This window comes from Penicillium angulare (assembly GCF_028827245.1).
Source record: "Penicillium angulare strain IBT 27051 chromosome Unknown utg000011l_segment0_segment0, whole genome shotgun sequence".
Classification (NCBI taxonomy): domain Eukaryota; kingdom Fungi; phylum Ascomycota; class Eurotiomycetes; order Eurotiales; family Aspergillaceae; genus Penicillium; species Penicillium angulare.
Genome location: NW_026623170.1, coordinates 265,921 through 282,064, shown reverse-complemented (window position 1 = coordinate 282,064; position 16,144 = coordinate 265,921). Strand labels below are relative to the sequence as shown.

The 16,144-nt window shown below is 44.9% G+C and overlaps 4 protein-coding genes across 4 annotated transcripts; 3 read left to right on the top strand and 1 right to left on the bottom strand.

The window, feature by feature from the left end:
• Nucleotides 1-534: 534 nt before the first annotated feature.
• Nucleotides 535-1,775, top strand: N7478_012295 (autophagy-related protein 27; the record flags this gene model as incomplete). Its single annotated transcript, XM_056928509.1, has 3 exons — nucleotides 535-808; nucleotides 979-1,492; nucleotides 1,580-1,775. The coding sequence occupies 3 exons, from the start codon at nucleotides 535-537 to the stop codon at nucleotides 1,773-1,775; spliced, it is 984 nt and encodes a 327-aa protein (XP_056773067.1).
• A 1,058-nt stretch (nucleotides 1,776-2,833) lies between these two features.
• Nucleotides 2,834-4,673, bottom strand: N7478_012294 (uncharacterized protein; the record flags this gene model as incomplete). The annotated part of the gene is made up of 4 exons (XM_056928508.1): nucleotides 2,834-2,977; nucleotides 3,092-4,000; nucleotides 4,327-4,509; nucleotides 4,611-4,673. 4 exons carry the CDS (start codon nucleotides 4,671-4,673, stop codon nucleotides 2,834-2,836), a joined length of 1,299 nt encoding a protein of 432 aa, XP_056773066.1.
• A 4,859-nt stretch (nucleotides 4,674-9,532) lies between these two features.
• On the top strand, nucleotides 9,533-10,858 carry N7478_012293 (RelA/SpoT; the record flags this gene model as incomplete). The annotated part of the gene is made up of 1 exon (XM_056928507.1): nucleotides 9,533-10,858. The coding sequence occupies one exon, from the start codon at nucleotides 9,533-9,535 to the stop codon at nucleotides 10,856-10,858; it is 1,326 nt and encodes a 441-aa protein (XP_056773065.1).
• A 1,251-nt stretch (nucleotides 10,859-12,109) lies between these two features.
• N7478_012292 (uncharacterized protein) lies at nucleotides 12,110-12,372 on the top strand (the record flags this gene model as incomplete). The annotated part of the gene is made up of 2 exons (XM_056928506.1): nucleotides 12,110-12,260; nucleotides 12,299-12,372. The coding sequence occupies 2 exons, from the start codon at nucleotides 12,110-12,112 to the stop codon at nucleotides 12,370-12,372; spliced, it is 225 nt and encodes a 74-aa protein (XP_056773064.1).
• Nucleotides 12,373-16,144: the final 3,772 nt, after the last annotated feature.

Sequence of the window (16,144 nt, the reverse complement as noted above, 5' to 3'; positions counted from 1 at the left end):
TTTTTGGTTAAACATCTTCCTGTATCTATTCAGGGACAAAGCATGCAGCTAACAATGGCTCTGTCAACTGGCGTACCCCTGGTCGGGTGACATCATCTAACAACCCTCCAGAATCACAATTTCATTTCCATTTCCATTTCCATATTTATTCTCATTCTGAATTTAACTATCACGCAAGACTAGGCTCACCAAGCCAAGCAGACAGGCAGATACATTCTTCAATATTCGGCCACAGGCGCAGTGTTGGGCTGCCAGTGCCACTCGTCACAGCCACTACTAGCACAACCCGCGTCGGAGAAACGAAACACCTCCGCAACTTTCCCAGCCATCGTCATCTTAATCAACTTGAACCTCACTCACACGACCAACTCAATCCCTAACCAAGTCACTCATTACCTTCTGTTCATTTCTCACTATCCGTGCGCAACAAACCTACACACCCTGCTCTGCTCCTCCTTTTTCGCCTGAGCTCCTAGCTCCCACGCCGCATCCTCCCGCTCTCCCTCCTGCATACGCTCCACACCGCAAGCAACCATGCGAATACAATCTAGCAGAGCTTCACTGCTCCTCTCCGCTTTCTTCTCAGGACTTGGACTCGTCTCAGCTGACGCTTTTAAATGCGATCAAATCAAGGCTGCAGACCATACGTTTGATCTTAGCGGGTTAAAGGGCGCTCATGAGGTATCTTACACATCTGAAAATCAGACGGATAACTATGTCGTCTCTACGACGTATGTTATGAATATCTGTGATGTTCTTCATAGCGCTGCGAATCGCGATGGCGAAAAATGCGGAACAGATAAGAATAGTACGTGCAATCCCAGTCCATTCCAGTCTTGAAAATTCAACATTTGCCATTCTGGTTGCATTGCCCTGCTCTGTCTGGCAGAGAAGATGCGAATGGATAATACCACATCACATTACATGTGGCTCGCCCGTGACTATAAATGTGACTATAACTAACTGCACTCATTAAAGTCTGTGGCTTCCCCAAAACACACGCAAAAGACGACCACGGCAACGAAACATTCGCATACCCCGTCGCCGACCTAGTAGGCGAAGGCGAGAAAGCACCCCTCGCTACACCCCTAAAAGAAATCGACGAGAAGAAAGAAGGTCTCCGATTGAAGATGTTCGGTGGAGAGTACCGCGCTCATGTGGAGGGGGAAACGAAGCCCGCCGCAGCGATTATTGATTTTCAATGTGATCCGGATCGATCGGGGTTGGAAGGGATCGTTAGCACGGAGGATATTCTAGAGAAAGGGGATGCGAAGGAGAAGGACAATGCGAATGCTAAACGGGCGGAGGATAAGTCGGAGTCTGAGAAGGATCCCAGTTTAAAGATTGTGAGCTTTGGACCTGATAAGGACAATACTTATATTCTGAAATTGGATTGGAAGACCCGGTATGCGTGTTATGATTACAAGGGTGGGAATGCGGGGAATACGGATCCCTCGAAGCATTGGGGTTTCTTTACTTGGATGATTATTATGTGAGTGCTTTTCTTCCTTTCTGTGGTGTGGTGTGGTGTGATTTGTTATGCCAAGTTGAGATAGATGCTGACTTTCTGCTATACTAGTCTCTTCCTTGCTATTGCTGCGTACCTTATCTTCGGCTCGTGGCTTAACTACAACCGGTTTGGTGCGAGAGGATGGGATCTTCTGCCTCACGGAGATACTCTTCGTGATGTTCCGTATATCTTCCAGGATTGGTTCCGTCGTGTGGTTAATACACTACAAGGAGGCGGGTCTAGGGGCGGATACAGTGCTGTATGAGAGAACTGATCACTTCCGTGTGGTTCTCTAGCAGTGTATTTGGAAGAAGTCTGTTGTTTACTTTACACCTTTTTCTGCTGTTGTTTTCTTTTCTTTCCTTGTCTTCTTCATATTCAGGCCTGCTTATGGTGGACTGTCTTGTAACTTGCTGGTTGGAGCAAGGGTTTGTTGTTTATGGCGCTAGATGCGAAGTTGGGATTATAGGTCCGATTGATTGATTGCATGATGGACAGTGATATATTCTTCCATTTAGTCCAAATAAGAGATTGCATTTATACTTCAACTTAAAGGGAACTTAGGTTGAATCTCTGTGCGGAAGGGTGTTCCTTGCTTGGCAGTCGTAAGCATAGTATAGCCTCGGGAGAACTAACTTCGTCCATGCGCAGGTTACCCTTTCAGAAGGGAACAGGGAACCAGGAACCGGGAACCTTGCAAGAACATAAATAGATCTAACTAGGCAAAGTACCTCATAAATTTGTTCTTATACGTTCGTAGAATCTTGAAACAGATGGGGGTCAATTTCATAGTCATATTCCGCCAATAGGATCGATATCATGATAATCTCCCTACACACAAATAACAATGCAAATCATAGCTAGGCAAGGCAAATCAGATGCAACAATAAACGCAACACAAAGTCGGTGTAGAATAAACCAAACAGAAACAAGATCATCACGATGTCCACCGATCCCCGCAAATTCCCCGAGGAATCGAGGAACCAGAACGGCTCGGGATGGCGCCATCGGAACTAAATCGTTCTCATAACAGAAACAACAGCTAACTGGGTGTAATGGGGGTTCATGGGGATTTCGTTAAAGTCTCCGGTCACACAGCGTCAGAGTCCAGGGGATTTCGGTTTCCTATTCAAAAGCTGGGGCCCCGTCTTCCCTGTTTTCCTTTTTTTCTTCTCTTTTCTGGAGTTTTTGTCTCTTCTTGTTGCTTTCCGACGATACTTCGTTCTTATACTATACGATCTTCCACTTCAGACAACTTCCAGTACAGAACGAACATGGATTCTCTAGAATGGCATGTCGGTCTCTTTACTTGTTCAATGCTGTTTAGACCTTCATGGCAAACTGCTTGAGGTACAGGTAGTCGTCGAAGGTCTCGTTGACTGTCTGGCGGATCAGAGCAGCACCCTTGGGACCGTACTTGGCAAGCCAGTCTGCATCCCACTGCTCCTCGGTCTTGGGAGCATGTTTCTATAAGAAGATGTTAGTATGTGTCCTCATTACTGACATATCCACCCCATGTCGTTGAACATAGATGAATCCATGTATACATTGTATACAATACCCAAAGGAGAAGAAACCTACATGAGCTCTCGCAACCAGACCCTTCGACTCAATCGCATCATTATGGAACCCTCTCCACTTCTCAAAGTTCTCACACGCAAACGCATAATCCTCCTCCGTATCCCAACACAACATATCAGGCGTATACGGCACACCAGTCGTACGACAGAACGCCTCAATCATCGGCGCCGGCGAATCAAGCATATCATCCGCATCAATCATACAGATCTCATGCACAGTCTTCTGATCTTCCTCAGAACCAGCCTCAGGCGAAAGATCAGGCCGGGTAGCAACACGCGGTCCGACAAGTCCCGATTCAACAAGATACTCGAAGTGGCGACGAAGTTCATTATACCCCGCCTCCTTTGGGTCGAAGTTATGGAATCCAGTCAACTGGTCTAGAGGTGGGATTGTGCATCGGTAATATGATGGGATGCTGTGGTGGGGATCACGGATAAGGAAGGCCCAGTGGAACTTCTCTTGGAGTTCGCGGGGCATCACGGTCGGGTTGCCTGGTTCCTTGGGGGTGTCGTATGGGTATGGACTGGAACCATTGACTCCGTTTCCGTTGGTGTGGACGTGGGCGTCAGCGTCACTGTTGCTGTGCCCGTTTACATGGACACCGTTGCCGTTGGTGGAGTGTCCGTTGGTGGCGTGTCCATTTACGCCGTTTACCGCCCCGTTGGTGGTGCCGTTGACACCGTTCGAGTGGCCGTTGATGCCGTTCAAAGTCGAAGTGCCGTTGACACCGTTGACGGGTGCGGTGGTGTGGCCGTTGGCGTGGACGCCGTTGGCCGAGTGGGGTTCCTCAGCGGGAGAGTCGGTGCCTACGCCGCGCTTGATGCGTCTTAAAGATGGAGCAATGCTTGCTGGCTTCCCGTTTTGTGGGAGCAAATAGGCGTCAATGTCCTTGATGAAGACTCTCTTTCCCTGTTTCACGGTAAGTTTCTCCCCGAGATAAAAACATGATTCATGGTGAAAACAAGGAAAGATCGATTTCTCGATCCTTGCTCTTCGTTTTCGAGGCTCTCCGTATATGGATGGGATATTGAAGGGGAGTGTTGTTTGGGGATTGTGGGAGTTGCTTTTTGCTATTCTCGGACGAGAACGCAATATGCGATTTGGGTAGGTGAAGTCCCTCGCACTGCAGTCTTGTCTATACAGACAGAGACTTGGCAGTGCTTTACAAAACGTAGAGATCACAGAACGCAATCAAGAAAAGCAAACGGGTTTAAAGATATCGCGGGAAATCGGACCTCTGAGCCTTCACGTTCCAATCTATCCATCACAGTGCGATATGTCGATTTGCTGAATCCACTGTCCAAACGACCTTGTTCATCATTTTCAAACCGGTCGGCTAGACGCTCTGGACCGTAGTACCAAGCATCACCGAAGGGTTCGTGAACGCATTGAATAGTAGCGCGTTGGGTCATAAAAACCTGTAGACACAAATTTTAGCCATTTTTTTTCTCTCTTTTCAAACAACCAACCAAATCATAGGAAATTCAAATCAATTAAAAACTCAATTTTTAGCACATACTCGTTCAAAAGCAGTAGAACAAGCGCGCGGATGCGCAGCCACATAGATAGGTTTGATAGACATGATGATCGATATTGCTCGCGTGCTGGATTACCAGGATTCAAACAAACAGAGTTCTCAAAGTTAGGAACAGGTAATAAAGCCCTTGACAGTGAAAATCCTTTCTCGATAATAGAAAAAAAATTAAATAACCTCGTGGAGTTTCCGAACTGAGCCGAAATAGGTTGCAGGGCTGATGCAGTGGCAATATTGCCGTATAGAATTTATGTAACTGCCGGGTTAGCCTTAAGGGACAGACCCCGGGCAGTGAAAATCAGCAAATGCGAGGGCTTGTAGATGAGTTCAGAGAAGGGTGCGATGGCGCAAGAAGGATGATGCAAGAAGTAGGCTGGAAGTCTTTTATAGGGCAGGTTGGATGGGGGTGATTTCCGGCAAAACCTTGGAACCGAAGCAGCTAAAAAAGTATTTATTAGATTTAAAAAAGAAACAAGAAAGTAACAAATATCATGAGGGGCAAAGTTTTTTAATTCTTTTTTTTTATTTTTTATTACCCTATTGTACATGCGGAGATTTCCTCAGCCGTCGACCGTGGATACAGGCCTCGGGAGCTTTGGGAGAGGAGCTGTTCTGATAGATACGGATATTCTATCATGCTCCTAACTAAGAAGGCTGCGAGTACAATAGGCTACTATCATACAAAGTCCTTGATTTCTACTAGCTACAGATCACGCCATAGAATAATTCTAGACTCGTATCAATGCTTCGGATTAGTTCCCACCATCTAGGTACTGTATGTACCTTGCCCAGGAGGTCAATTCGTATACGAAGATCTGCATAGACGTCAAGACTAGGTATCCTGCACCCGCATATTGTCGCAGCGCAGGTGTACAACATACCAGTATGTGCTTCGTACTCCGTACATAACATCCATACATATAAAGAGATTTAAATGCCGCATGGCCAGTTTCACCAACGTGGAGTCCGTCCAGGATCTAGACTAGCTGAACAAGCTCTTCCGGGAGAGGAGGGGTCGTCCAAGAACACCTTACACAAATCAGAAAGCTGCTACTGTTCAAGGTCTCTCTGTTCATCTCCGCTGCCCCGCTGACAAGCACAGGTTAGGTTCCGCTTCTATTTTTTGCGTATCCGCCCCGTGCGATAGGGAGGGGGTCAACTCGGGTACCACCACCCAACAGAAACTCTAGAAAAAAAAAATTTAAATAAATCGAAACTCTAGACACCACTTTACCCATTTACTACATGTACTATGCACCAATTGAGAATGCTGGAGTGGGCAGTTGGAGGAATGCATCTCCGTGGCTGGATGTCTGGACACGCCCACTTGGATCCAAGTGTCCACCAAGAGCAAGTTCGTGATACTCGGGTTGATCTAGTTGGCTCGGTGGAATGTGGTCATGTCTTGGAGATTTTAAAACCTTTTTTTTTTTTTTTTTTTTTTTACACTCTCTTCCCCTCTTCGAGAGAAATCTCCGATGACCAGCTTTAGCACTTTGGCGCCTTTGCGCTTGGGTACTTTTTTTCTTTTCTTTTTTCTCGTGTCTTTTAACTACATTGCTTTTTGCCTCGGCCGAGACTATACGATAAACACCTCTCGATCGGACGAGGTCTGATCCCGAGTCGTTGAAGATCAGATCCCACCTTTTTTTCTGCGGCTTGGCCGGTCGCGCTTTGACGTCATGGGTGATTTTGGCTCGGTTATTGACCGGAGGGCGAACATGAAGAGGGGCTACATTAGCTAGCGGATTCAAGCGTAGAAGAAAGCGTTTGTTTTTTTGCCTCTTCAAGCTGAGAGACGGCGAAAATAAAATTCAATTGCCTGGAATTTCCCAGGTGTAAAACCGGTATGGGATGCGGAGGTGAGATCAGATCAGTTCCAATTCAAGGCCTCCGCGCCTTGGTTCTCTATGGAGGAGAGTGGACCGAGGCCTCGTAGTGGGTTCAAATGTTGTTGGTCCCGCATTCCGTTACCAGGAACACGCGCGAGCCATTTGAGATCCCGCCAATGACGGGTGGCTTTTAGAAGAGGGGAAAATGGACGGATAGACGTTGTCTGTTCAACGTGGGGCGAAGTAACTTTGTTGCGTTGCTTTTTTTTTTGCTGTTGATCAAATGAGATGAGTCAGCGACACATGGTTGACAGATTGACCAGATGGCTGTTGATACATACATGGTGGCTGCAGTGGCACCTCAGGCAGGAACTGCTGACTTGGCTGTGCAACTCTTGATCATATCTTCATCGATCAATTTATAGGGATTCATAGGTCGATATTAGAAATTATCGGCGATTGAACGCCCCTGCAGTTTCGAGCATGCGAATCGTACATGAAGGAAGTATTCTCTTTCGCGTATCTATGCACCTAGGCAACGAATCTAGAAAAAAGAGGCTTCATGAGTATATGGGCTGATCTTCTTTAGAAGAGGCAAGACACCATCATGATCCATGTTTCTGTGTTGGGCCCACAGGTGAACTTGTCTCTCTTACTATACCAACGTAACGTTTTTAGCTACAACCCATTCATTCTTCGAGACCAAATGCTGGGTCTTGCCCATATGGCCCATCTTACGGACTGCTGATGCTGGCAATGCCCAGATACACTCGCCCCTCGTGCTGTAGTCTGATTACTGAACAACTCTTTTGTCCGCCTTTTCCTGTCGTTGGATTGTTGTAACGGCTTGGATGCTTTCGTTTTCTGATTCGCGTCTTCAGACCTTGTGAGATTGACTTATCATGGATCCAGAGGGCTGATAGATAACATGCTCTATTAATTCCTACCACCGAAAGCAAGTACAGGCCACAATCACTTGGTAAATGGGTCGTCTGATAAATCAATAGTCAAATTTCAGGTATCGGTTCATTGATTAGATGGCCAAATCCCATTCAAATAATCATTAGAAGTGTTTCTGGTCGTGTCTTATAGTTCGTTATATGATCCTGGCTCATTTGTAATACATGCAGAAATATTCACTTACCTATTAATTGCAGGTAAGTGTAGTGATATCCCCACTCTTGAAACCCCGGGGGTTGTCACGGTCCTACCAAGTCTCTTTCTCGAACTCCACGCACTCGTGTGATCTCATGCATTCAATCTAGCCCCTTTAGTAAACCAACATTTAAATTACTCTCTGTTTGGCCAGCATGCACTTTCATGCTTGACAAATACTGTCAGATATTTGTGACCCACCTATAGTGTACATCTCGATGCACCTATTTTATTTTTACTAAATTCACCCGGGTTGTTAGGCAAGACAAACATTTTGTTTCTTTTGGGTAGCTACAGGGGTATACACACACTTTTCTGGGTAAATATTGACCAGTCGTTCTACATGTCTGTAAGCACTAAAGCCAAGCTGCGTTCTCTACCTGATTGTATTCGTGGATTAGATCGAGATCAGCATTCCCTTTTCCGAGATTCTGCCAAAGAAAATTACTGGGCCTGCAGACGATTGATATGAAAAGGAGAGTGTTTTTTTTTTCTATACATACCATGCATCGGCCTAGGCAATAAACTCGATGGGGCTGAACACCGGATATTTCATTGTCAAGTAAACAAAAGTGAACGTATTTGGAAGCTCTAGATAAATCTACTGTTAGAGAAAATATTCGAATAGTTTGTCGCGGCATGACGAATTCAACTTCGCCATGACATGCAGCACGGCCCCGCTCTGAACTATACATCCAGTAGATCATCTAATCTGTAGATCGACAAGTACTCTTAATAGGAATCAAAAGCGATGTGAATATCAATATTCTCTATCGTTCCTTCGGTATCTATTTTTAATGATATAGGCCCAAAATGTAGACAAACTTCTCGTGCATTGAAGGTATACCCGAGGACATGAACGACGTGTCGGGCTGACATTGATGTTGGTATGGCTGTCCATGTTAGCCTGAAGGAAATTTGCTCAGCTTCAGCCGTGAAGAGTTTTCCAGTACACAGTTCATAGTACCCTGACAGCCATACTTTGCAAACAATGCGTTGTTCTCAAACACCACGAGGCCAATGTCACATACGCCACTCCTTGTTCTGGATTCCTCATCCATCTCCTCATTACCGCTATTCATCCATGTCTGGTTTATTCATTTCGAATAGTTACTTCTAACGCAGGTCTATTTTGATTTTGAGTATATGCTTACATTATTTCCTCATGCGAAGCCTTCTTATCTTGTTATAAAGTATCAAACGCCCCCGTTCTATCCCCTCTTTTTAAGAGTAAAGGATCATTCTCACCCGGGCTTTCGGGTGGAAACAACGAGCATGGACTCACTGGCTTTCCGCCCCTGCAGGCAGATGGCTTCCATTGTTTTCTGGGCAGCCAACTCATAAGTACATTGGAGAATAGAAAGTATGTAACATACCAAAGAATAGGGTTACACGGGCCAGAACTACATGAACTTGCTATCTAGATCAAGATCTGCGATCCTTTGGGTAGCAAACATGCTCGTTCACTATTAGCGACTTGTAGTATAGGACAAGGGCTGGGTTTCTGATAGCCAGGTGGCAGCAAATGGGCTTACACTGTTCACACCGATCAATCAGAAAAACCCTTAGGCCACATATGAAGAGGCATACGACTTGAAAAATTTTCTCTCTATACCGCTTTTTTGATGTACTCAGAGATTATGAATGAATACTAACCATTTGTTCATGCCCAGGCGTTCTTGTTGGTTGGGCTCTTGTGACCCCGGTGGACATGATTAGAGGCTGAATTTTGAAAGCCTACGAAGATATAAATACTCTCAAATGGTCTATGGCTGTTTATGATTTCATACCCATTGAAATTTTATCATTTTCAAAATAGTCTGTGGATTACACCTCTGAGAGCCGAGTTAGACTTGGACCTTAACCTTTTTACATCTGTTCAACTTGCGATTTTCCTCCATCTCGCCGCATACCACCAATATGAGTACCAAAGTGAGCGACTCTCTGGTTCCAGCATTTGTACAGAAATATTGCACGCATTATAAGCATGAATATAATGGTGCGGCCAATGCAGTCGCGACTACATGCAGTCAAGTTTTTTCGAACAGTGGAATATATCATGCTGTGAAGTTTCGTGCCAAGCACCCCAAGAGTCTGGAAACTAAGATCTTGAACCTCGAATTTCGTCAAGGTCATGCATACAAATCCTTTGAAGACATACGAGAAGAGATCAAAGATTTCGCTGGTGTCCGCATTTTGGTCGATTTTCCGAAAGACATGGATAAAGTTGGAACCCTCATAAAGCAATCATTCATGGTTTTTCAAGAGGTCTCGCATCCAAAGGAAAATAATTCCAAGAACTATCATGCAGATCACTATCATGTCCGTCTTCATGGCTCTCAGGGAGAGGTGGTAGTTGAGATTCAAGTTTCACCTACCGTGCGCGCTCCTTACCATAACATGGAACATGAAATAATATACAAGGCGAAAAAAACACCAACACGCGCACAGTGTCAAGGACTAGAGATTCAAGGTGGTCTAGCCGATATGTCTGAGATGAATCTTAGACATTTTGCTGAGAATGAAGCTCACCAGGCAGGGAAGAAGGCTAGACCTTTAGAAGGTCTTAATGATGTCGGTCATCACTCGCAAAAGTGGATTCGCCAGCGGCCCAATGAGTGGTTCCACTCCAAGGAATTAGGACTTTGCACATCTATCAGAGCATTTTTAGAGAAACAAGACAAGGCTACTGTTGGCAATTTGCTTGAAATTCTAGAGATGACTCTGGGACCTGATTCTGAGTCGCAATATTTAGAGGTTGCGTGCCAGTACCCAAACCACAATCCAGACCTTGTGGTATTTATCATGGATCGTATGTTGCTTACTGATAAAGTTCAATATCCGGATTTCGAAAGTTGGAACAATGCCCACGAGGCTCATGTCTACAAGATCAAAACTTTGACAAGTACCATCGGATGGCTTTCAAGAATCTGGAAGGTGTCATTGGAATGGCGGAAAATCTTTGCTAGAGCTCATGACAAATCGTCTTTGCGGGAAGGATTGAGTTGGCTTGGTAGTACCAAGCAATTTTCCTTTCTCGATGATAAGATATTATCGGAATTAGACGCAAATGACGTCGATATCCTTGACGGGCTTTGGACCTGGTTTGAGGAACAGAATGACAGGCCATTCATGTTAGCTTTCGCAATATCCAAATTTGAACTTTGGAAGGACAGACGTGTTGCCTTGCCTCATATTCATGATTTGGTGGCAGCATTGGGCCCTTTGATGAAGCCAAAGCAGTAAAATGAACGATAAGTCGAGAATGAGGCCGAAAAGTCGTGTTTATGTTTCGTATGATGCTCTCTCTGTTTCTTGTCGTTCTTATGTTTCAATGAAAAAGACATTGTTAAATGAGGAAAATAAATTGCGCACAAATTTCCTTCTTACATATCCCCCCCCCCCCCATCATGCTGAATTGGCCTCGCTGTCTTGCGGGTACCTATAATGTCTGTGCACGGTTGCTCCCCACAACCTGTCGTTCCATAATTAAGTGTGGTCTAGCAGTAGTCTGTGGGGCCTGGCCCATTCCGTATGCCTTAATTGCAGGGTAACTATGTCATCCGTACTCTGTACAGAGGTAGCTACCGCGAAAAGTAAGTTCAAATCGTTAGTGTCGTTATCTTTGATGTGTCCATATCAAGCTCGTTAGCGGGATGATTATGACCTAAGCCAATAAATTGAGAGATGATGCATCACATCGGGAGTTGATTGCTCCTTGATTTCAAAAATACTCCCCTGAGTCACCCTAGTCTGAGCGAATCATAGACCAGCGGTAGAGAAAGCCCGAAAAAGCAAAGAGAAGACCTCGCCGCCACGGAAATGAAGCTCTACCGACCGAGCAAGCCTCGAGGAAGTTGTAAATTTTCAACTGTAACGCCTATGGAATTCGGCAATCCCATGTACATGGTAGCAATAAGAGCTTTTGGTGAGATCCAACTTAGACCATCTGTAGCCGCCACTCACAGTTCAGGGAGCTTATGCGACCGGAGCTGAAGAACTCCGTACATTTGCCGTACCTCAACAAAGAACACAGAAATTAGCCCCTGGTCCAAATCTTAGTCAAGAGATCCACTTCGATAGCTAGAGCTTTTGATTACTAGGGTTGATTAGTCCATTCTTTGTCGGTGCGTTGGAAACCCCCCAAGGCGCTTACCGACACCCACAAATCCTTTTTTCGGCCAGGGTTTCTAAGACCACCACGCAAGCCTTAATTGTCTTTTTCATTGTCCAGAAGAGCTTCAGGTGCTTGTGACCAGGAAAAAGAGGTCGAATAGAAGAGAGTATCTGACAACAATGGACCTTCAGCCCCGTCGAAGTCAGCTGCCCCCCTCCCTGTCCGTTGGTGACGCTTGTCTGATTTGTGCTAACTTCTCTTGTTGTTTAGACGTAAACACGTCTAAACTCTGGCTAGATGCCGACTGTATCCTCAAAAGTGACGAAATTCCCATGAGTTTCACAATACAACAAGTGATAAGATGTAGAAACATCGGGGTCATGGCAGAGAAGGATGGTTGGACAGATCGATCTAGGACGGACAGGGTCTGTGAATTTTTGACATGGCTTTGCTTCATCGATGGATGGGAGGATGAGCGAGACGATCTCCTTTGGGGACGATTCAGAGCGTCGGATCTATATAAATCCATGAGTGAGTACTACATCATAGTTCACCCCCGCTTAATCTAGTGTCCAACCTCGTTAGCATTGGGGTCGAAATCTTGGTGATTGGCCTACGAAATATTGGAGGATTGGCCCACTAATTGGAGTTTGGTTCCCGCTGCTAACGGCCCAATAGACTGCCCCGAGGCCTCGAGCGGAGAACCCCTTGATATTTTGCAGTGAATTGCGTCCATCGTCGTAGGTCTAGCGCCTGATAATAAGCTGGACGAGCGACGAGCACTTCAATGGCTTGCAACGCGTGGCCGAAAATTGCACTGCGTTCTGCTTTTCCCAAGATGCAGACACTCAGGCAAAGGTGAATCAGGTGTGAATTTGAAAGCGGGGGAAATGGCAAAAGGGGTGCAAGGGTCAAATGCAAGCTGATAAAGCAGGTTTGAGAAAAAGTAAACCTTGCACTATATTTTATGGTGCTCGAATTTCGAAAGAAAACTGGTTGGCTGATCATGAGCCACCATGTTGCATGCATTGCTGCTGCTGCATAATGAGCTGGGCGCTATCGGAGTTCCTTGGAGTACCCAGGCCAGCGAAGTCAAAGTCACGCTGTGCCTGGGTGCCATCATCTATCTGTTAATTTCGATGGCTTTAAAAAAGTTTCAAGATAGATTGTTTATCACAAAAAATTTGCCTTTGTTCTACTTTCTTTCCAATGTCTTTTTGCTACTATAGCCACCGCTTCACATTCTGGGGGCAACATCAGAGTACCCAGCTCGGTATGCACGTATACTTTCCAATACTTCCCATGGCCGCCACTGAAGGATGCGTTAGCCAGTGGCGCAGATCATACCGCAACCGGTCTTAAATCGGTTTTAGTCCCATCCAAAATGACAAATGTGTGAGATCAGCATGCGCCGTGAGTCTTGGGTCACTGGATACAACGAAAGTGTCAAGACATTCAATACCCAACGATCAGCCCCTATTGCTTAAGACCAGGGCTCGACATGACAAACTAGTACAGCGCTGTCTAATGAATATATCCCCTAGCCAATTGAAATTAGCAGTCAAGTTCCTTCGCATGGACTCTCCTAGGCGTACTATTCTGACCTGTCCATTTTTGACTCGGAATAAGACTCCACTCTAGAGACAAACAACAGTGTATCAAGTTCTATCAATTTCACCTAAAAGATGCCTTGAGATGAAGATGGAGCCGGCTATATGCTTTTATAAGCAAGCGCTGTGAAACAACAAACAACGCCCGTGGAAGCTAAGATATTCTCAATGCGGACGCGTACAGGGTTTACGCGAAAGCCGACATGACATCGGGTAAACACATGCTTCATTCAGCTCATTCAAGAATTACTAAACCAAAGTCGAGTCGTCCTTCTGACTAGAACCTAATGCTTCATCCGGTAGGAGCTTGTTGCTGCTGAATAGATATAGGCGATTGGGGAGTTCATGATAGCAAATCAAGATGGAATGAGATACACCCATGAAGGGCCCCGATGATTGGGACACATAATACAAGAGAGGACTGTGCGAGGGTTGATATAGCAGCCACTGCGTCTCGCATCGGGTGACAAGATCAGGACAGGAGCTCATGGTGGAGCTCTGTGTTGAGATTTAACAAATTAGTGTAGCAATGTGCTCCCTGACAAGGACCTGATAGAATTATTAAATCGTCTTCTTGTTTTTGTATTATCATTTCTTTCTTTTAACATACTGGGTACTTCTTGCTCTGAAAATTGGACTGGCAGTATCCTTGTAACCTTTTTTATCATCTCCGCAGGATGAAAGACACATTTTCACCCTCATTATTCAGTTCATAAGAACGGACCTAAAAATGGCGAAGTCCTCTTTTTAGCCATCCACTTGTCCCCCGCTTGTTCACAGTTACAATAAAAATTCCAAAAAAAATTCACAGCCTCTTCTAAGCACCTATGCCGGTTCGCCTTTCTGACCCAGTCAGCTGCTCCACTTGCGCGCATCGCCTCCCACAGCACATGGGTAAAATTGCGACGTTGTTTGCTCGCCTCAACTTTAATATATAACAGTGGGAAATTCAAGTGCCAGAGTCGTTTAACTGCCAATGTCAAGGCACGGGCCATCTAAATTTCGTTCAGGGCAAGAGACGCCTATAATTACTTGCATGGGCTGCAGTTGGCCCTCATCACAATACCAACTGTCCAAACAAGATGTCAATTCATCTAAGGATCTGGTACGAATCGTCCCTGTCATATAATTACTCTCTTTTGTCTCTTTAAACACAAGTGTAGCAAGATAGAAAGAAATGTTATCCGTGAGGCGGTTAACGGCTGAACAAGCCCCGAGACAATTGACTCCCCGATAGTGGCGAGAAAACTGACACATAGATTTACGGAGTACAGTCCCCATGAGATACTGGAAAGAGACTTGGATGACATTCTGACGTTGCCGTCGAAGACTTTAGTGACCTCAAAGATGGTTCCAGGGTGCTTTTATACTTTTATGCTTTCATCTACAGTGATTATGGCCCCACCTAACTAGCAGTCAAGCGCACACCACTAATATTTGGCCGCTCATCTTCTTTTCCATTCCCCTTGACGCTGTCACTATTTTCAATTTAAGTGAGGTACTTCATAGATCGACATATAGTTGGAATGGTTGTCATAGTATATAAAGCTTACGATCTTTCTATGCGGTTGGCTTCTTTATTGTCTGAAATTTGATACCTCAAGACTGGAAGCAAAATTCCGAAAACCTGTTTAGAATGTTGGTATCGGCAGGAAGACTCTCAATGTCTAGGGATAGACCGTGCGCCACCGAATTATACTGGGTATCAAAATTAATAACATCGAGTGATTAAAGAATAATCAACATACAATCGGCTGCCATGATTACGTATATCTCAACAATTTCCGTCCGACAAATCGAATCCCACGAAACATAACCAATACTAAAAGACCCTACACTCCAGACCGAATCAGAACTGCACTTACCCGCCAAAGACTCCACCCGAAGGTTTCTCCACGGGCATTCTTTCGTTCCTCCAAAATTAGCTCACTGGTTAATGTCACAAAGCATATTAAGAAAGCGATCATTGCCACAAAGACGCGCCCTAATGATGGTCGTGGGCATGGGATTGCGCATGTTACGTATCGGGTGGAGCTGGTATGAATTCCTCGTAAATCTTTAACTGACAAGAGCAATCGTTCGCGCGATATCGATACATGAGACAATTTGTGTTGAAAGATCTATGATTTAGGTAGGATCGAGAGAATTTAGAGAGCTCTGTAATTCGATTATTTGAACCAAGAGTAGAGGAAGAGAAGAAAATGGGAATCTTGGAAGGACGAGGCTATATTTCAAGAGATGGGCGGGATAAAAATGCTCGAGTCAGGCAGGAGTGGGGGCCACGCGAAGTGAAGTCTGTTTGAATCACGCATACGAGCTACATGATCAAAAAAGAGGAAGTTGGGAAACAGAAGCCACAAAGTCCACTATATTTATTTTGTAGAATAAATTGTAACTACTCATATTACAATAGGCGGTAGTTTTTTAATTCCACTAACTAAAAATAAATGTCGAAATCCACCAGAGTAAATCAATGATTAACTTTGCTCTTAGGCTCTGTATACAACATCGGTTTCTACCAATGGAAGGGGTTACCGAAGAGATTGATGTTTTTATTGAAGAGAAAGGCTAGTATTGATCATTTAGCCTGATATCCAATCAAAAATAACACAAGAAGAGCTCGCAAAATGTACCCAGGCGTCAACATGTGATTTCAATGGCCCACGGAATGTATTGGGCCTCGTCGAAGAGAATGTTTGGTTATGAAAGGCAATAGCTATAGTTTTTTTAATATCCCCCGTGACAATGCTGTCCATTTTTTTTATTTTTTTATTTACTCCATGGTTTTTACAATTGTGTTGGTGA